Consider the following 19201-nt stretch of genomic DNA (forward strand, 5'->3'; position numbering starts at 1 on the left):
CATGTTTTGGTCATGTCCCACCTTACATAACTATTGGAAGAACATATTTGCTACCATTTCCTCAATTTGGAATATTGATTTTCAACCTCAATTTATCACTGCAATTTTTGGTATACCAAATGAGGATGGTAGTCGACTTTCCCCTTCAATTAGACGAATGATCGCCTTTGCAACATTAATGGCCAGAAGGTCTATATTACAAAATTGGAAAGAATTAAATCCTCCTACCACGTTTCAGTGGTGCTCTCAAACTATCTCTTGTCTGAGCTTAGAAAAAATTTTTTCTAAAAAAAAATAGAAGTACTATTTTTGATTCATCAATTAAATTTGAAGAAACTTGGGGATCGTTCATTCGACACTTTCATATGAATTAATTTGGCCTCTTCCAGACCTTTTCTCTTTTTATTCTTGTTCTGGTATGGAGTTCCGGAGTTTTTGACACTATCATATACATATAAACTATTATTATTGCCCATGTTAGTTTAGGTTTTTTTTTTAATATACATTTTTTCTTGCATTTTTATATTTTTTTTCTTTTGATGACTATTCTTATTCTTTTTCATGTATAATCAATATAGGTTTGATTGATTATTGTACGATTTTTTTTGCTGATATTTTAATAAGATATTGTTATCTTATTACTAATTTAACTTCAAGTCTAGTGTATTGAGAACCTATTTAATATAATATTATGTTATGTTTTTTTTAATATATAAAATTTAATAAAAAGATTGAAAAAGAAAGAGGTTTTAATGAAAGCGGCAGCGGACTCCTTTCTTTCTTTCTTTTTCAATCTTTTTATTGAATTTCATATATAAAAGAAACATAATATAATAATAAATAGGTTATAAATGCATAAGACTTGAAATTGAATTAATAGTAGGATAACAATACCCTATTAAAATATCAACAGAAAAACATAGTACATTATCAATCAAGCCTATAATAATTATATGAAAAAAATAAAAATAATCATCAAAAGAAAAAGAAAAAATTATAAAAATACAGGCAAAAAATATAAAAAAAATACTAAACTAAACTAACATGGGCAATAATAACAGTTTATTTGTATATGATAGTGCCAAAAACTCCGGAACTCCATACCTGAACAAGAATAAGTAAAGAGAAGGTCTGGAAGAGGCCAAATTAATTCATATGAAAATGTCGAATGAACGGTCCCCAAGTTTCTTCAAATTTAATTGATGAGTCAAAAATAGTGCTTCTAATTTTTTCCAAGCTCAGAAAAATAGTTTGAGAGAACCACTGGAACGTGGTAGGAGGATTTACTTCTTTCCAATTTTGTAATATAGACCTTCTGGCCATTAATGTTACAAAAGCAATCATTCGTCTAATTGAAGGGGAAAACTGATTATCATCCTCATTTGGTATACCAAAAATTGCAGTAATAAAATGAGGTTGTAAATCGATATTCCAAATTGAGGAAATGGTAGCAAATATGTCCTTCCAATAGTTATGTAAAGTGGGACATGACCAAAACATGTGGGTCAATGAAGCCACATCTGAATGACATCTGTCACATTGAGGGTTAATATGATAATAGAATCGAGCAAGCTTATCTTTAGACATATGAGCTCTATGTACAATTTTAAATTGTATTAAAGCATGTTTAGCATATATAGAAGAAGAATTAACCATTTGTAAAATTTTTTCCCATTTTTCTATTGATATATTATATTGAAGTTCTTTTTCCCATACTTGTTTAATTCTACCTGATATTTCTGGTTGTATCTTCATAATCATATTTAAATAAAAGCCACTAATCCCTTCTGATAGGGATTTAAGGTAAAAATCATACCTAAAAAGTCCATTGAATTGGGGAAGGATGGTAGAATTTTATGTAAAAAATTTCTAATTTGTAAATATCTAAAAAAAGTTAGATTTAGGTAACTCAAATTTGTTGGAAAGTTGGTCGAAAGACATCAAACTACCTTTAAAGAAGAGATCACGAAAACATTTTATACCTTTCCTTTTCCATATGCTAAAGGCTTGATCTGTCAAAGAAGGTTTGAAAAACAAATTAAGTAAAGTAGGGCTATCAAGAACAAAGTTTTTCAGAGTAAAAAATTTACGAAATTGAAACCAAATTGGTAATGTATGTTTGACAACAGGGTTGGATATCTGTTTATTGAATTTAACTAAATCAGCAGAAAGAGAAGAACCCAGAACGGAGAATAGAGAATATCCCTGTGCCTCATTGCATTCTAAATTTACCCACTGTGGGCACAATGGTGAATCCAAATCTGATTTCCAACAAATTAAGTTACGAATATTATTCGCCCAATAGTAAAATCGAAAGTTAGGTCGAGCTAAACCACCATCTTTTTTAGATTTTTGTAATTGCCTTTTACTTAACCTAGGATTTTTATTTTGCCACATAAATGAAGAAATTTTTGAATCAATGTTATCAAAAAAAGATTTAGGAATAAAAATTGGTAAAGCTTGAAATAAATATAAAAATTTCGGTAGAATCATCATTTTAATAGCATTAATCCGACCAACTAATGATAAGGGAGACCATCTTGTAGTAAGTTGTTGAATTTGATAAAGCATAGGTAGAAAATTCAATGTAAATAAATCTTTATATTTCTTAGTAATTTTTATACCTAAATAGATAAAGTTACTCCTCGTCCCAGGTAATGTCCTTGCCCTTACCCGACATCAGGGCGAACAGGGGGCACATGATTTGGGCAGCTGAAGGGAGGAAGTAGTGGTAGAAATTTACCATACCCACGAATTTCTGAAGGCCTTTGATTATGTTGGGTCAAGGGAAATGGCGAACTGCGTCTACCTTGGCAGGCAGAGGGGTTGCCCTGTCTTTAGTAATCCTGTGGCCCAGGAAGTCGATGGTGTCGAGCCCGAACTGGTATTTGGCCAGGTTGATTGTCAAGCCGTATTCATTCAGTCGGGCATAGAGTTGATGGAGGTGGGACAGATGCTCCTGACGTCTACTGCTGGCTATGAGGATGTCGTCCAGATAGATGAAAGCGAAGTCCAGGTTGCATCCCACCGCGTCCATTAACCGCTGAAACATCTGTGCAGCATTCTCTAGGCTGAACGGCATGCGGAGGAACTCGAAAAGGCCGAATGGGGTGATGAGTGCCGTTTTGGGGACGTCGTCCGGATGCATCGGGATTTGATGGTATCCCAGGATGAGGCCTGCCTTGGAGAAGATCCGTGCACCGTGCAGGTTTGCTGCAAAGTCCTGAATGTGCAGCACAGGGTAGTGGTCCGGTGTTGTAGCCTTGTTCAGCCTGCCGTAGTCGCTGCATGGTCTCCAGCCCCCTGTTGCTTTGCAGGGGGGAGGCCCATGGGCTGTTGGACCACTGTATGATCCCCAATTCCTCCATCCTCTTGAACTCCTCCTTCACCAGTCGGAGCTTGTCCGGGGGAAGCCTTCGAGCACAGGCGTGGAGGGGTGGTCCCTGTGTCGGGATGTGGTGTTGTACGCCATGTCTGGGCATGGCTGCCATGAACTGCGGTGCCAGAACGGATGGGAAATCTGCCAGGACTCTGGTGAAGTCGTTGTCGGACAGAGTGATGGAGTCTAAGTGTGGGGCCGGCAACTGGGCTTCACCCAGGGAGAATGTTTGAAAGGTCTTGGCGTGGACCAGTCTCTTCCCTTGCAGGCGGACCAGTAGGCTGTGAGCCCACAAAAAATCCGCGCCCAGGAGCAGTTGGGCTACGGCGGCCAGTGTGAAGTTCCACGTGAACTGGCTGGAGCCGAACTGTAGCTGCACCGCATGGGTGCCATAGGTCCTTACTGTGCTGCCGTTCGTGGCCTTCAGGGTGGGACCCGGTGCCCTGTTGCGGGTGTCGTAACTCGTCGGAGGTAAGATGCTGATCTCGGCTCCGGTGTCGACCAAAAAGCGGCATCCCGACCACTTGTCCCACACATACAGGAGGCTATCCCAATGGCCAGCTGCCGTAGCCATCAGCGGCGGCTGGCCCTGGCGTTTCCTGGGAACTTGCAGGGCGGGCTACAGCGGCAGGTTTCTGCGCCCCACCGCTTGTGGTAGAAGCACCATTGTTCGTTCATTGGCCTCCTCACTCCTGCCTCTGGGGTTAGCGGTCTCTGCGGCCAGGCCTGGTCTGGTTTGCTGCTGGGAGCGTGGCCTGGTAATCTGTGCAATGGACTCCCCACTCTCCTTCTTGGCTTTCCACAGCACTTCCACCCGGGTCGCCACCTTCCGGGGGTCGCTGAAATCCGCATCGGACAGTAGCAGGCATATGTCCTCAGGCAGCTGCTCCAGGAATGTCTGCTCAAACATGTGTCCTCCGGCCAGGAAGAGCATCTCATTCATCAAAGCCGATGGCGGTCTGTCTCCCAAACCATCCAGGTGCAGTAAGCGGGCAGCTCGCTCGTTCCGTGAGAGTCCGAAAGTCCTTACGAGCAGGGCTTTGAATTCTGTGTATTTGCCGTCCACTGGGGGAGACTGTATGAACTCCTCAACCTGGGCCGCTGTTTCCTGGTCAAGGGAGCTCACTATGTAGTAGTAACGTGTGTCATCCGAGGTTATCTGCCGAATGTGGAATTGGGCTTCTGCTTGCTGGAATCATAGGTGAGGTCGCAGCGTCCAGAAGCTTGGCAGTTTTAACGAAACTGCATGAACAGATGCGGCATCGTTCATCTTCGGCCCAAATATCGTTTGGGCCATCGGGGTCACCAATTGTAGTGGTGTGCTACACGCAGCGCTGCAATAAACGACACGAGTTGGTGAGCTGCGGTTGCAAAAGAGATTTATTCAAACTTTGCAGCCTCGCTTTAAAACCTTCCTGATCCCGACTTCCCCGGGCAGGAATGCTTTAGGGGGTACGTATTCTTTTCTTTCTTTCTTTTTCAATCTTTTTATTGAATTTCATATATATAAAGAGAAACATAACATAATATAAATAGGTTATAAATGCATTAGATTTAAAGTTAAATTTATAATAGGATAACAATATCTTATTAAATATCAACCAAAGAAAAAACTTATAATAAACAATCAAACCTATTATGATTGAACGTGAAAAAGAATAAAAATAATCATCAAAAGAAAAAAAAAGTAAAAATGCACGAAGAAATGTATATTAAAAAAAACCTAAACTAACATGGGCAATAATACCAGTTTATATGAGTATGATAGTGTCAAAAACTCCGGAACTCCATACCAGAACAAGAATAAAAAGAGAAAAGGCCTGGAAGAGGCCAAATTAATTCATATGAAAGTGTCGAATGAACGGTCCCCAAGTTTCTTCAAATTTAATTGATGAATCGAAAATAGTACTTCTATTTTTTTCTAAACTCAGACAAGAGATAGTTTGAGAAAACCACTGAAATGTGGTAGGAGGGTTTACTTTCCATTTTTGTAATATAGACCTTCTGGCCATTAATGTTACAAAGGCGATCATTTGTCTAATTGAAGGGGAAAGTCGACTACCATCCTCATTTGGTATATCAAAAATTGCAGTAATAAAATGTTGTAAATCAATATTCCAAATTGAGGAAATGGTAGCAAATATGTCCTTCCAATAGTTATGTAAAGTGGGACAAGACCAAAACATATGGGTCAATGAGGCCACATCTGAATGACATCTGTCACATTGAGGGTTAATATGAGAATAGAATCGAGCAAGCTTATCTTTAGACATATGAGCTCTATGTACGACCTTAAATTGTATTAAAGCATGTTTAGCACATATAGAAGAAGAATTAACCATTTGTAGAATTTTTTCCCATTTTTCTGTTGATATATTATATTGAAGTTCTTTTTCCCACTCTTGTTTAATTCTACCTGATATTTCTGGTTGTATCTTCATAATCCTATTATAAATAAAAGCCACTAATCCTTTCTGACAAGGATTCAGGGTAAAAATCATGTCTGAAAAATCTATCAAAGTTGAATTGGGAAAGGATGGTAAAATTTTATATAAAAAATTTCTAATTTGTAAATATCTAAAAAAATTAGATTTAGGTAAATTAAATTTGTTGGAAAGTTGGTCAAAAGACATCAAACTACCTTCAAAAAAGAGATCACGAAAACATATTATACCTTTCCTTTTCCATATGCTAAAAGCTTGATCTGTTAAAGAAGGTTTAAAAAAGAAGTTAAGTAAGATAGGGCTATCAAGAACAAAGTTTTTCAGAGTAAAAAACTTAAGAAACTGAAACCAAATTCGTATTGTGTGTTTGACAATAGGATTGGATATCTGTTTATTGAGTTTAACTAAATCAACCGGAAGAGAAGAACCAAGAATGGAGAATAAAGAATATCCTTGTACAACATTACATTCTAAATTTACCCACTGTGGGCACAATGGTGAATCCAAATCTAGTTTCCAATATAATAAGTTTCGAATATTATTCGCCCAATAATAAAATCTAAAGTTAGGTAAAGCTAAACCACCATCTTTTTTAGATTTCTGTAACTGTCTTTTACTGAACCTGGGATTTTTATTTTGCCACACAAATGAGGAAATTTTTGAATCAATGTTATCGAAGAAAGATTTAGGAATAAAAGTTGGTAAGGCTTGAAATAAATATAAAAATTTTGGTAAAATCATCATTTTAATAACATTAATCGGACCAACTAATGATAAGGATAAAGGAGACCATCTAGTAGTAAGTTGTTGAATTTGATGAAGCATGGGTAAAAAATTCAATCTGAATAAATCTTTATACTTCTTAGTAATTTTTATACCTAAATAAATAAAGTTATCAGTAACAACTTTAAATGGTGTCCTGTCATTCAATAAAGTTTGCTCATTTAAAGGAAATATTTCACACTTATCCAAATTTAATTTATAACCAGAAAAACTACCAAATTGAACCAACAAAGATAGGATAGCGGGAATAGACCTATCAGGATCAGAAATATATAACAACAAGTCATCAGCATAAAGTGATAACTTGTATAACTTTTCATTACGAGTAATACCAAAAATATTAGGAGATTCACGAATACCAATGGCTAAAGGTTCTAATGCGATATTAAATAATAAAGGACTTAAGGGACAACCTTGTCTCGTACCACGAGATAATTGAAAAGAAGAGGATCTATAATTATTTGTAAGGACAGAAGCAACAGGTTTATAATATATTAATTTAATCCATGATATAAAATTAGAACTAAAATTAAAATTTTTCAAGGCATTAAATAAGTATGTCCATTCAACTCTATCAAAAGCTTTTTCAGCATCTAATGAGATAACACATTCTGAGGTTGTGGGTGAAGAAGTATAAATTATATTAATCAATTTTCTAACATTAAAAAGGGAATACCGATTCCTAATAAAACCAGTTTGGTCTACTGAAATAATCTGTGATAATACTTTTTCTAACCTAATCGCTAAAATTTTTGTAAGAGTCTTAGAGTCTACATTTAAAAGCGATATAAGGCGATAAGATGCACATAAAGTAGGATCTTTATCTTTTTTAAGAATTAGAGAGATAGTAGCTTCATAAAAAGACTGAGGTAATCTCTTCTTAGTAAATGCATCATTAAAGATTTCACATAACCAAGGGGAAAGCAAAGAAGAAAAAGTTTTTTAAAATTCTATAATAAAATCATCAGGACCAGGAGCTTTCCCTGAATTCATTGATGAGATAGCCTCTCCTACTTCGGCCATAGAAATAGGAGCATCAAACACACTTCGATCTTCATCTGTCAGTTTGGGAATATTTAAATTGTTAAAAAAATTATCCATCATGGACAGATCGCCATCAAATTCTGATTGATATAAAGATTTATAAAAATCTTGAAAAATATTATTAATTTCTTTATGATCAGTAGTCAGATTACCGTCTTGTTTACGAATTTTAATAATTTGTCGCCTAGTCGAATTAGCTTTTAATTGGTTAGCTAATAATTTACCAGTTCGATCACTATGAATATAAAATTGAGCCCTGGTCTTGATTAATTGATTCTCAATTGAAGAAGATAATAATAAGCTATGTTCCATTTGAAGCGCAACTCTCTTCTTATAAAGTTCTTTGGTAGGAGTAACGGAATAAATCTTGTCAATTTCTTTAATTTTATCCACCAATAAAGCTATATCTAAATATCTTTGTTTTCTTTTACCAACGGAATATGAGATAATTTGTCCACGGATAAAAGCCTTGAAAGAGTCCCAAAGTATTCTTCTGTCAATCTCTTCGGTATAGTTTGTTGAAAAAAATAAGTCAATTTGTTGTTTTATGAAGGTAATAAATTCTGGATCTTGAAGCAAAGTAGCGTTGAGTCTCCAAGATCTAGTATTAATGGAAGAGTCCGAAATCTTGATAAATAACTTCAAAGGTGCATGATCCGAAATGGCTATAGAATCATATTTACAATCAATAACATCTGTTAATAAACGATGATCAATAAGGAAATAATCAATTCTAGAATAACTATGATATACATGTGAAAAAAATGAAAATTCTTTATCTTTAGGGTTCAAAAACCGCCATATTTCAGTAATTCCCGAATCAACCATAAAAGAATTAATAAGTAAGGCTGATCTATTCGGAAGAGTTCGAATATGTTTAGATCTATCCATCAAAGGATTCAGACAACAATCAAAATCTCCACCCATTATCAACATATATTCATTTAGATTAGGAAGGGAAGTAAATAAACATTTAAAAAATTCAGAGCAGTCAAAGTTTGGAGCGTAAATATTAACTAGAACCACTTTTCGATTAAAAAGTGAACCAGTAATCAACAAAAATCTGCCCTGTGGGTCAGAAATAATTTCATGATGTGTAAACGAAATTGAGGGGTCTATAAAAATAGACACACCCCTAATTTTGGCGGTACAATTCAAGTGAAATTGTTGACCCTTCCAGAACCTAAAAAAGCGTTGATTATCCTCCCTCCTAATATGGGTCTCCTGTGCAAAGATAATATTAGCATTCAGTCTACGGAATACTTTAAATATTTTTTTCCGTTTAATCGGATGATTTAAACCATTAGTATTCCAAGAGATAAAATTAATAGACTTATCCATCATGCCAATATTGATTGTGTATATCATAAAAGGTTAAGAAGACACATAACCCATAATTCAGGAAGAAGAAAAAATGATTCAGGAGCAACCGGAGTAAATGACACCTCAACAATATTAATAATTTAAAGTTGGCCCATAAACTAAATGCAAAAAAATAAAAAGCAAAAGCGTGAGAAACGATCCCTACCCCCTCCCCCAACCCCTCGAAAAAAAGCCAAGCGGCAGGCGCACAAACTAATACTAATATTATCCCCATTTCAAGATGGCAACTCCATGAAAAGATAAAAAGAGATTATAAAACACCCAGATTTAAGTACAGGGTTGCAAAAAAAAAGAATATATATCAATCAAAATGGAAAAAAAGTAATATAATAAAGTAAAAGATCATTAATTAAAAAAGGATAGACGTTAAAGTTTGAAACAGTGTAATATGCCTTTAAAAAAAGATTCCATATTCAAATACAAAAAAATGACGTTTCAAAAGCAAAGACTTATGGAAAGAAGAAACGACATTTTGAAAAAGCCATATTACAAAATATAAATGTAAATTCACCAATCTATTAAAAAAAGTTTTAAAAAAATGTTATCAAAATAGAATTAAAAAAGGATTCAATAATCACTACAATATAAAAAAGGGTCCAAAAATCCAAAACATTCGTCCCATTCTCAAATACAAGCAAAGAAATGAATGCTTACGGAAAGCAAAGTCTTATGGGAAGAAGAAACGACATCTTAAAAAAAGAAATCATTATTACAAAATATAAACATGTATATCCAATTCAGAAAAAAAATAAGAAAAAAGACATTATAGTAAAATTAAAAGAGCATCTATAAACCATGATAGTAAAAAAAAACCGGGTCTACAGACCAAAGTAAAAAACTATAACGCAGCTTCACAAGTTAAAGCCCAAAACGAAATGGCGTCTTCTCTCCAAAAATTCTTCAACATAACACATAGTTCAGTTTATGCTGGAAGATCGATGTTCTTCAACGAATTTCTTCGCATCTTCCGGAGTATTAAAAAAGCGCTAAGTGTCGTCACTCAACGTAACTCTGAGATTCGCTGGGTATCTTAAAGCTTGTTTAAATCCAATCGAATGAATCTCTGCCATCACTGGTTTAAAAGCGATTCTTGCTTTCATTACTTCAAATGAATAATCTTCAACAATACGAAATGTGTTGCTTCTGTAAGAAATCATACCTTTCTGATGAGCTAGTCGGATTAAAAGTTCTTTCTCCCGAGGATAATGGAGGCGAACAATCACAGCTCGTGGCTTGTCTCTCGAGATCGAAAATCTCGAAACTCTGTGGGCATGATCAATAGTAGGTTTAGCTTTCAAAACATCAGCGCCAAAAACTTCCCATAATAGGTTAGAGAAAAATTCAGTTAAGTCACCAGATTCAACATTTTCGGGAAGCCCGATGATTCGCAAATTCTGTCTGCGAGATCAGTTTTCAAGATCGGTGATTTTAAACTTATAATGCTCTACTGTTTTAGCAGTCGACAGTACCTTCTTCTCCAGTGTTTCGATTGTACGTATTTTTTCACAAATTAACTTATCAAGAGCTGCGAACTTTTCTTCATGTCGTTCAATATCTGCTGCTTGCGATTGTAACTTGGTATCAAACGATCTAACAACTTCTTCGAGCCCAGACAATTTCGCAGTAAGCTTATTTTCCAGACTTGTTATTTTACTTTCCAAACTTGCAAGTTTAGTATCCAGAAGATTAGAAATTGCATCAATAGTTAGAGGCTCTTTAGACGATTTCTTAGGTGCAGACATTTTAAGTTTGGAAAGATTAAATCAAGTATTATTTTAGAAAAGAAATAAATCGTAAGTATCAACCCATGTAATAAAGATGAAAAGATTTGATTAAAGGGTGATTATAGTTTAAAAAATGAAGAGCGCCTAAAAGGCAGATGTTTACGTCGCCATCTTGAAACTCCGCCCCTAGGGGGTACGTATTCACAGTCCTGTCCTGCACGTGGGCTTTTCCCCTTGCTGGTGAAGCAGGCTCGGCGCCCTTTTTGGGACTGGCCTCTATGCCGGCGCACGCCACTTTGTGAGCTGGTTTGAGTGCGCTGGGAAGTGGGTCGCCACAGGCTGATAATTACATTCTGATAATTTTGCCAAATCTTTCGGCAAAATGATGCCCAAATATTTGAAAGACTCTGTGTGCCATGCCCAGGGATACCTACTTTCAATTTCTCTTGGTGGGCTTATAGTAATATGAAAGTAATTGGGTTTTATCTGTGTTGATCTTGTATCCTGATAATTGACCACATTGTTCAAAGGATTGCATCAATTTAGGTAAAGAGTATGTTGGTTGCCCTAGATAGATCAAAATCTCATCCGCGTAACAAGCCAATTTATGCTCTGTCCCTTTAATAGTAATTCCCCTGATATCTTCATTTTGTCATGTATTGAGCTAATGGTTCCAGATATAATGTTAAGAGTAGCAGTGACGATGCACAACCCTATCTCGTGCCCCTTTCTAGGGTAAGACTATTTGATAAATATCCATTGATTTTAATCCTAGCAGTAGGGGTGTCATATTGTGTCTGTATAGTTTTAATAATTGTGTCTTGGAAACCAAACCTATGTAAAACTCTGTAAAGAAAATTCCAATTAACTGAACCAAATGCCTTTTCAGCATTCACACTTATCACTATTGCTTCGATTTTATTTTTTTGTATATGATCCATAATGTGAAGTGTCCTTCATATATTGTCTTGTGTTTGGCGTTATCATATAAAATCTATCTGATCGTTACGTATCAGTATGGGTAGAAACTCCTCTAATCGTTTGGCCATGATCGAGGTAAATAATCTAAAATCTACATTAGGAACGGATATTCGTCTAAATGACCCGCATTCCATTTTATCTTTGCCTTCTTTTGGTATAGCTGAGATTATCGCTTCCTTCCAACTGGGTGGCATTTGTGCCTTTTTTAGAGCCCAGTTCAGTGTGGGGAGTAAAACAGGAATTAACTCATTTTTGAATTTTTTGTACTGTGCTGTATACCCATCTGATCCTGGTGACATGCTTAATTTAAGCCTACTAATTGCAGCTTTTAATTCAACTTCAGTTATGTCAGCAGTCATTATTCTATTTTGTTCTTCACTTAAAGTGGGTAACTCTAGAGAATTCAAGAAGGTGTCAATTTGGGTTATGCTTCCCCTGGAACTTTAGAATATAGAGTTTTGTAAAACACTTCAAAAGTTTCTTGTATTTCACTTAGCTTATTTTTTATCATTTTCGTTCTTGGGTCCCTAATGCTATGAATTGTATTTTCTGCTATCTTTTTTTTCAGTTTCCATGCCAGTATTTTCATAGATGTTGATCCACTTTCATAATGTCCGTTTCAGAAACATTAAATTTTTCCTGATTTCTTGCGTAGCCAAACTATTAATTTCATTCCTAATTCGTTTAATTTCCCCTACTGTATCCTGTGCCAGATTCAATTTGTGTTTTTTCTCTAGTTCCTTCAGCCTATTTTGTAATTCCTCTAATATTTTATTCCTTATTTTTTTCTTATATGAAGATAATGCTATAATTTTCAATCTTAAGACAGCCTTCAGAGTATCCCATAAAATGGGAGGTAAAACCTCTCCATTATCATTAAATTCTAAGCAGAGACCAATTTCTTTTTTAATTTGTTCCTTAAAGTACGGATCATTGAGTAGACTTGAATTTAGTTTCCAAATAGTATTCTTTGGTTGTAGGTCAAAACCAACAGATAAATATATAGGTGCATGGTCACTTACATCTATTGTCCCAATTCCACAGGTGTTTATTTTGTCTTTGTCTTTTCCAAATGTTATGAAATAGTCTATTCTTGTATATACAGAATGGGGAGCAGAATATTCCTTCTGTCGGGGAAAAGGTCCCTCCATATATCAATTAGACCAACATCCTCAAAAAGTGTATTAACTTTCTTATGTAAAGATTTTGTTCCATTGGTTTTTCTATTGGAAGAGTCTAAGTTTGGTTGTAATTGTAAATTTAAGTCTCCCCCACATATCAGGATTCCTTCTGTTTCCGTTACCATAATATCAGTAATATTTTGAAAGAAAGCAATATCACTTCCCAGGGGTGCATATATATTCAATAGAGTAACTGAATTTCTGTCTATATTCCCCCTTACCAGAACATATCTGCCCTCGTTTTCAAAATTTAGCTTACTTGAGATAAGAATAGCAAATCTTCTCCTATGTCCTGACTTATATGAGGAGAAAAACAAATTAGTGAAGCCCATTCTCTTTATTTTTCTATGCTCATTATCACTTAAATGAGTTTCCTGTAAATATACTACATAGGCTTTTTCTTTTTTCATTTTGGATAAAATTCTATTACATTTAATTGGATTTAATAGCCCATTGACATTAAAAGAAATGAATTTTGCTTTGTCCTTAGCCATCTGTATTTATCTGTCAATGTATCATTGAAATTAGCGGAATAAAACATAATTGATCTACTCCCTGAACAAATAAGAACCAAGAAATGCAAATAATAACAAAAATGGCAACGAACGTGTAATTCCAAGGCTGAGGTCTTTAGTAGATAACCCTGCGTTGAGCTAGAGGAAATGTCTAGCTGTGGGGGATAACCCCTCCTACTTGTGAGTTGAGGGCCCCCATTGCAGTATTCGTAAGTCAGTGAACAAATCCATTACACAGAAAAGATTTCCCTGTGTACTCGTATATATACACACACATACACACCCACGCACTTATATGCACACATATATATATTCTCATTTTGGTGGGGAAAAAGGAGTAAGTGAGCAAATAACAACTAAGTAATATAAAATCCACATTATAATAAGTATTTCTTGAGATAAGTATATCACCGTGTACTTTTGCTTCCGTTTAGCTTCTCAACATTTTTAAAGTTAGCCAAACCTTATGGCTCTTCTGGAGGGGATGAGGACTGTCTTTTGAAAACTCCCGGTCTCTTTCTGATATACTTCTCTCGGCCTTCTCCCGTTTCCTGCCTTCTCGATTCTCGCAGTATTTCACAAGCGGAGCGGGATAATCTTTCCCCTGCCAGGCTTTCCCTTAGTTTGATCACACTGATGGGCAACCCTCTGGCCTTCATGTCTGTAGTCGCCTCTTCCGCTGTCTGGTACAACCGCGTCGCGTCTTCATAAAACACTTGAAGTTCAGCAGGGTACGGAGTTTGAAATCTTGCTTTACTTCAGAATATTCTTTATGTTTCTGCAGGACCGCGTTGGGGGGGTAATCTTGGTTGAAATATATTAATTTATCGCCTCAAAAACCCTCTTCTTACCCCAGGCCCTTCATAGAATCTCCACCTTGGTACTGTACCAAAGGAATTTAATTATTATTGAGTGTGGCTTATCTCGGGTAGACTTCGGGACTAGCACGCGATGTGTTCTCTCGATTTCCAGCTCCATAGTTGAGAGAAGTTCCAGCGCGTCCCACAGCAATTTTCCGACAAACTCCGTCATAGACAAGCCCTCCACTCCTTCGGGAACGTTGTATATTCTGATATACAAGCCTGCATCCATCTTGACCATGCCTCAACCTCACTCCAACCACTTATCATCAGACATGCTGTAACCTTGCTCTGAATTTGCATTGTACCCGCATGCCTCAATTCTCAAGTCATCTTTGCATCCACTCATCTTTACGTTATTTACAGTGATCATTTACCACAGTTTTCCACAGAAGTGTTACTAATAAAGTATTTAGTTGTATTTCTTGCTTTAAGCTGTCGGTTGTCCTCAGTAGTGCTATCTTAAACCAGAACCTATAGGAGGTATGTCAGTTCAGATGGGGAATGTTATGATGAGTATTTGTGAGGTTGCACAAGGTCAGAGAAGAGGCTAATGTTCAGCATTGCTGGAGCTATGGTCTTCCAGTTTATTGTTATCACAAATTAGGTTTAATGTTTGCCTTTCAGAGTAAAAGGAAAGATAATGAGGAGGTGCAGCCAGTTAGTAGAGAATCTTCGCCAGGGCTTTCAGGAGCTGCTGAAAGAGTTTAAGCAATGGAAGAACAACACCAGGAATCTGCTGGACTCTGCCCTGGATACCAATGATGAAGCATTTGCCAACCTTTATCTACAGCGCATTGAGGTAATTGACAAACACGTACCAGACCTTGTATACGGTGCATTGACCTACAGTGCCTATAAAAAGTATTCATCCCTCTTGGAAGTTTGCATGTTTTATTGTTTTACGACATTGAATCACAGTGGATTGTATTTGGCTTTTTTTGACACTGATCAACAGAAAAAGACTTCCATGTCAAAGTGAAAACAGATCTCTACTAAGTGATATAAATTACTTACAAATATAAAACACAAAATAATTGCATAAGTATTCATCCCCTTTAATATGACATACCAAATCATCACTGGTGTAGCCAATTGTTTTTAGAAGTTACATAATTAGTTAAATAAAGACCATGCAAACTCTTCTCCCTCATGCCATCTGGCAAAAGGTACCAAAGCATTGGGGCTCTCATGACCAGACTGTGCAACAGTTTCTTCCCCCAAGCCATCAGACTCCTCAATACCCAGAGTCTAGACTGACATCTACATGATTTATTATTATATTGAAATTTGTCCTCTACTGTGCCTATTGTCTTGTTTATTAATTATTAATTAATTAATTTTTGTGCTGCCCTGAACTGTTTTCTGCACTTTATGTAGTCCTGTGTAGGTCTTAGTCTATTGTAGTTTTTGTGTTGTTTTATGTCGTCTAGTGTAATTTTTTGTTGTTTCATGTAGCACCGTGGTCCTGGAGGAACGTTGTTTCATTTTTACTGTGTACTGTACCAGCAGTTTATGGTCAAAATGACAATAAAAAGTGACTTGACTAGATGTGTGTATAGCCAAGGTGTTTCAAATGTTGTAAAAACGCACTTGTATCTGGAACGTTCAACTGCTGGTGAGTCAGTATCCTGGCAAAAACTACACCATGAAGTCAAAAGAGCACTCCAAGCAACTCCGTGAAAAGGTGATTGAAAAGCACAAGTCAGAAGATGGATACAAGAAAATTTCTAAGTCGCTCGCATTAGAGTTAGGGTACAGTTAAGTCGATCATCAAGAAATGGAAAGAATATGGCACAGCTGTAAATAGATAGATACCTTGACCTTGTCTTATGGTCTAATGGTCTTGTACTTTATTGATCTCAAAGGAAATTACAGTGTCACAGCAGCAGTACAAGTCCACAGATACAAATATTAGAAGAGAAGTAGAGAGAATAAAAAAAGTAAGCTATCACAAATAATTCTAATGGGGGGTGGGGGGGGGGGTGTCATCACTTCCCCGGCTATAGATTGACTCATAATAGAGCCTAATGGCTGAGGGTAAGAATGACTTCATATAACACTTTATAGAGCAGCACAGTTTTCTTTGTCTATTACTAAAAGTGCTCCTCTGTTCAGCCAAGGTGGCTTGCAGAGGGTGAGAAACATTGTCCAGAATTGCCAGGATTTTCCATAGGGTCCTTTGTTCTATCACACTTCCAGTGTGTCCAGTTTGACTCCTATAACAGAGCCATCCTTTTTATCTTTTTATTCAGTTTATGAAGCCTTTTGGCATCACCTGTGTTGATGCCATTGAACCAGCACACCACCGCATAGAAGATTGTACTGGGGACAACAGACTGGTAGAACTTGTGAAGGAGAGGCCTATATACTCCAGTCTCCTCAGGAAGTAGAGGTGACTCTTGCCATTCTTGTACACAGTTTCTGTGTTGGTGCTCCATTCCGATCATAAGACCATAAGACATAGGAGCAGAATTGGGCCATTTGGCCCATTGAGTCTGCTCTGCCATTCAATCATGGCTGATCGTTGTTTCCCCTCCTTAGCCCACTCCACAGCCTTCTTCCCATAACCTTTGATGCCATGTCCAATCAAGAAGCTATCAAACTCTGCCTTAAATACACCCAACGACCTGGCCTCCACAACTGCCTGTCATAATAAACTCCACAAATTCCCTACCCTCTGGCTAAAGAAATTTCTCTGCATCTCTTTTTTAAATGGATGTCCGTCCATCCAGAGGTTGTGCTCTCTTATCTTAGACTCACCTCCATTGGGAAACATCTTTTCCACACCTACTCTTCTCTAGGTCTTTCAACATTCAAAAGGTTTCAATGTGATCCCTCCTCATCCTTCTAAATTTCATCAAGTGCAGACCCAGAGCTATCAAATGTTCCTTGATTGATAACCCTTTCATTCCCAGAATCATCCTTGTGAACCACCTCTGAACCCTCGCCAATGCCAGCCAATCCTTTCTTAGATGAGGAGCGCAAAACTATTCACAATACTCAAGGTGAGGCCTCACCAGCGCAGTGTCACACATTGCTGTCCTTGGATTCCAGACCTCTTGAAATGAATGCTAACATTGCATTTGCCTTCCTCACCGCTGACTCTACCTGTAAGTTAACCTTCAGGGTGTTCTACACAAGGACTCTCAAGTCCATTTGCTTCTCAGATTTTTTTAATTTTCTCCCTGTTTAGAAAATGGTCTGTACATTTAATTCCACTATCAAAGTGCATGACCATTCATTTTCTAACATTGTATTTCATTCGCCACTTCCTTGCCCATTTTCCTAATCTGTCTGAGTCCTTTTGCAGACTACCTGTTTCCACAACACTACCTGCCCCTCCACCAATCTTCGTATCATCTGCAAACTTGGCAACAAAGCCATCTATTCTTTCATCTAGGTTATTGATAAGCACATAAAAGAAGCAGTTCCAACATTGACCCTGTGGAACTGGCCACTGGCAGCCAACCAGAAAAGGATCCTTCTATTCCCACTCGCTGCTTCCTATCAATTAGCCAATGCTCTAACTACGCAAGTAACTTTCCTGTAATACCATGAGCTCTTAACTTGGTAAGCAGCCTCATGTGTAGTGCCTTGTCAAATGCCTTCTGAAAGTCCAAATATACAACATCCACTGCGTCCCCTTTATCCATCCTACATGTATTCTCAACATTCCAACAGAATTCCAATAGGTTCGTCAGGCAAGATTTTCCCCGAAGAAAGCCATGTTGACTCTATCCGATCTTAGTCACTAAGTACTCCATCACTTCATCCTTAACAATTGATTCTAACATCTTCCCAACCACTGGGTCAAGCTAACTCAGGGGTCGGCAACCTTTACCACTGAAAGAGCCATTTGGACCCGTTTCCCACAGAAAAGAAAACACTGGGAGCCACAAAATCCGTTTGACATTTAAAATGAAATAACACTGCATACAACGTTTTTTTTTGCCTTTATGCTATGTATAAACAAACTATAATGTGTTGCATTTATGAAATCGATGAACTCCTGCAGAGAAAACGAAATTACATTTCTGCATGCAACAAAAACATATTGTTTTTGTTTGTCCGAAAAAAAGACGTTGGGTTGAAGGTTACTTTTAAGTAAAATACTCAATGCCTATTTGAGTCCTTCTTGTATTTCTGAAAAACGCCGAACTTAAATTGTCCGCCAGCAGCAAACCAAAAATAACGTCAGCCAGCTGTCAACCTGAAAAATAAAAGGACTATTTCACTGAACAATGAAAAAATATGGATGTACGTAAAATAATAGGCAATTAAAATATTTATCATACTTGGTTAATGGGATTTCTGCTCCTGGACCTCAGCGCACAGTGTCTGCACATCAGGGCTGTATGACGTCACAGGATCGCAAGCTGTCATCTGTGAGGCGTGCGTGATGTTTGTTTTTAATAAAGTTCATGTTGGAGAACACCTGCTCATATACATATGTGGATCCAAAGATCGACAGGACTCCAAGCGCGTACTTTTTAATGTTTAGATAAATGTCGGGGATAGCATTCCATGTTTCCAACACAAGTTTGTCCGGTTTAGGGAGGTTTTCAATATCACTCCATTTGTGATTCTGAGCAAGAACGGCCTTCTGACGGGCAACATCTTCAAGGTCTGCTGTCAAGCGTCTAAACTTGGACACCCATATGTCTTTGTCAGCTATGTCGGCCAGTTCCATCTCAAGATCAGGTTGACTCACACCTGCCAATGTAGTCGTATTCAGTAGGGATGAATCGATGCTTAGGGGAGTGACCGGGAAGGATAATGTGTTTTTTTCCTCTCTGAACTTACAGAAGCGTTTCCCAAACAATGTTTGCATTGCGATGATTGCAGAATGTAAATACTCCGAATTTATCATGTCGTGAGCTTGTTTGAACTCTCTCAAATTGGGG

The 19201-nt window shown here is 37.1% G+C and overlaps 1 protein-coding gene across 3 annotated transcripts in view; it reads left to right on the forward strand.

Moving 5' to 3' along the window:
* Positions 1–19201, forward strand: part of syne3 (spectrin repeat containing, nuclear envelope family member 3) — a 158640-nt gene that overhangs the window by 63603 nt on the left and 75836 nt on the right. For all 3 annotated transcript variants that reach the window (XM_059963131.1, XM_059963136.1, XM_059963121.1), the window contains exon 8: positions 14922–15096. In XM_059963131.1, the coding sequence (XP_059819114.1) occupies positions 14922–15096 (175 nt within the window). The remainder of the gene's footprint in view (positions 1–14921; positions 15097–19201) is intronic.

Source organism: Hypanus sabinus, chromosome 2 (genome assembly GCF_030144855.1).
Source record: "Hypanus sabinus isolate sHypSab1 chromosome 2, sHypSab1.hap1, whole genome shotgun sequence".
Lineage (NCBI taxonomy): Eukaryota > Metazoa > Chordata > Chondrichthyes > Myliobatiformes > Dasyatidae > Hypanus > Hypanus sabinus.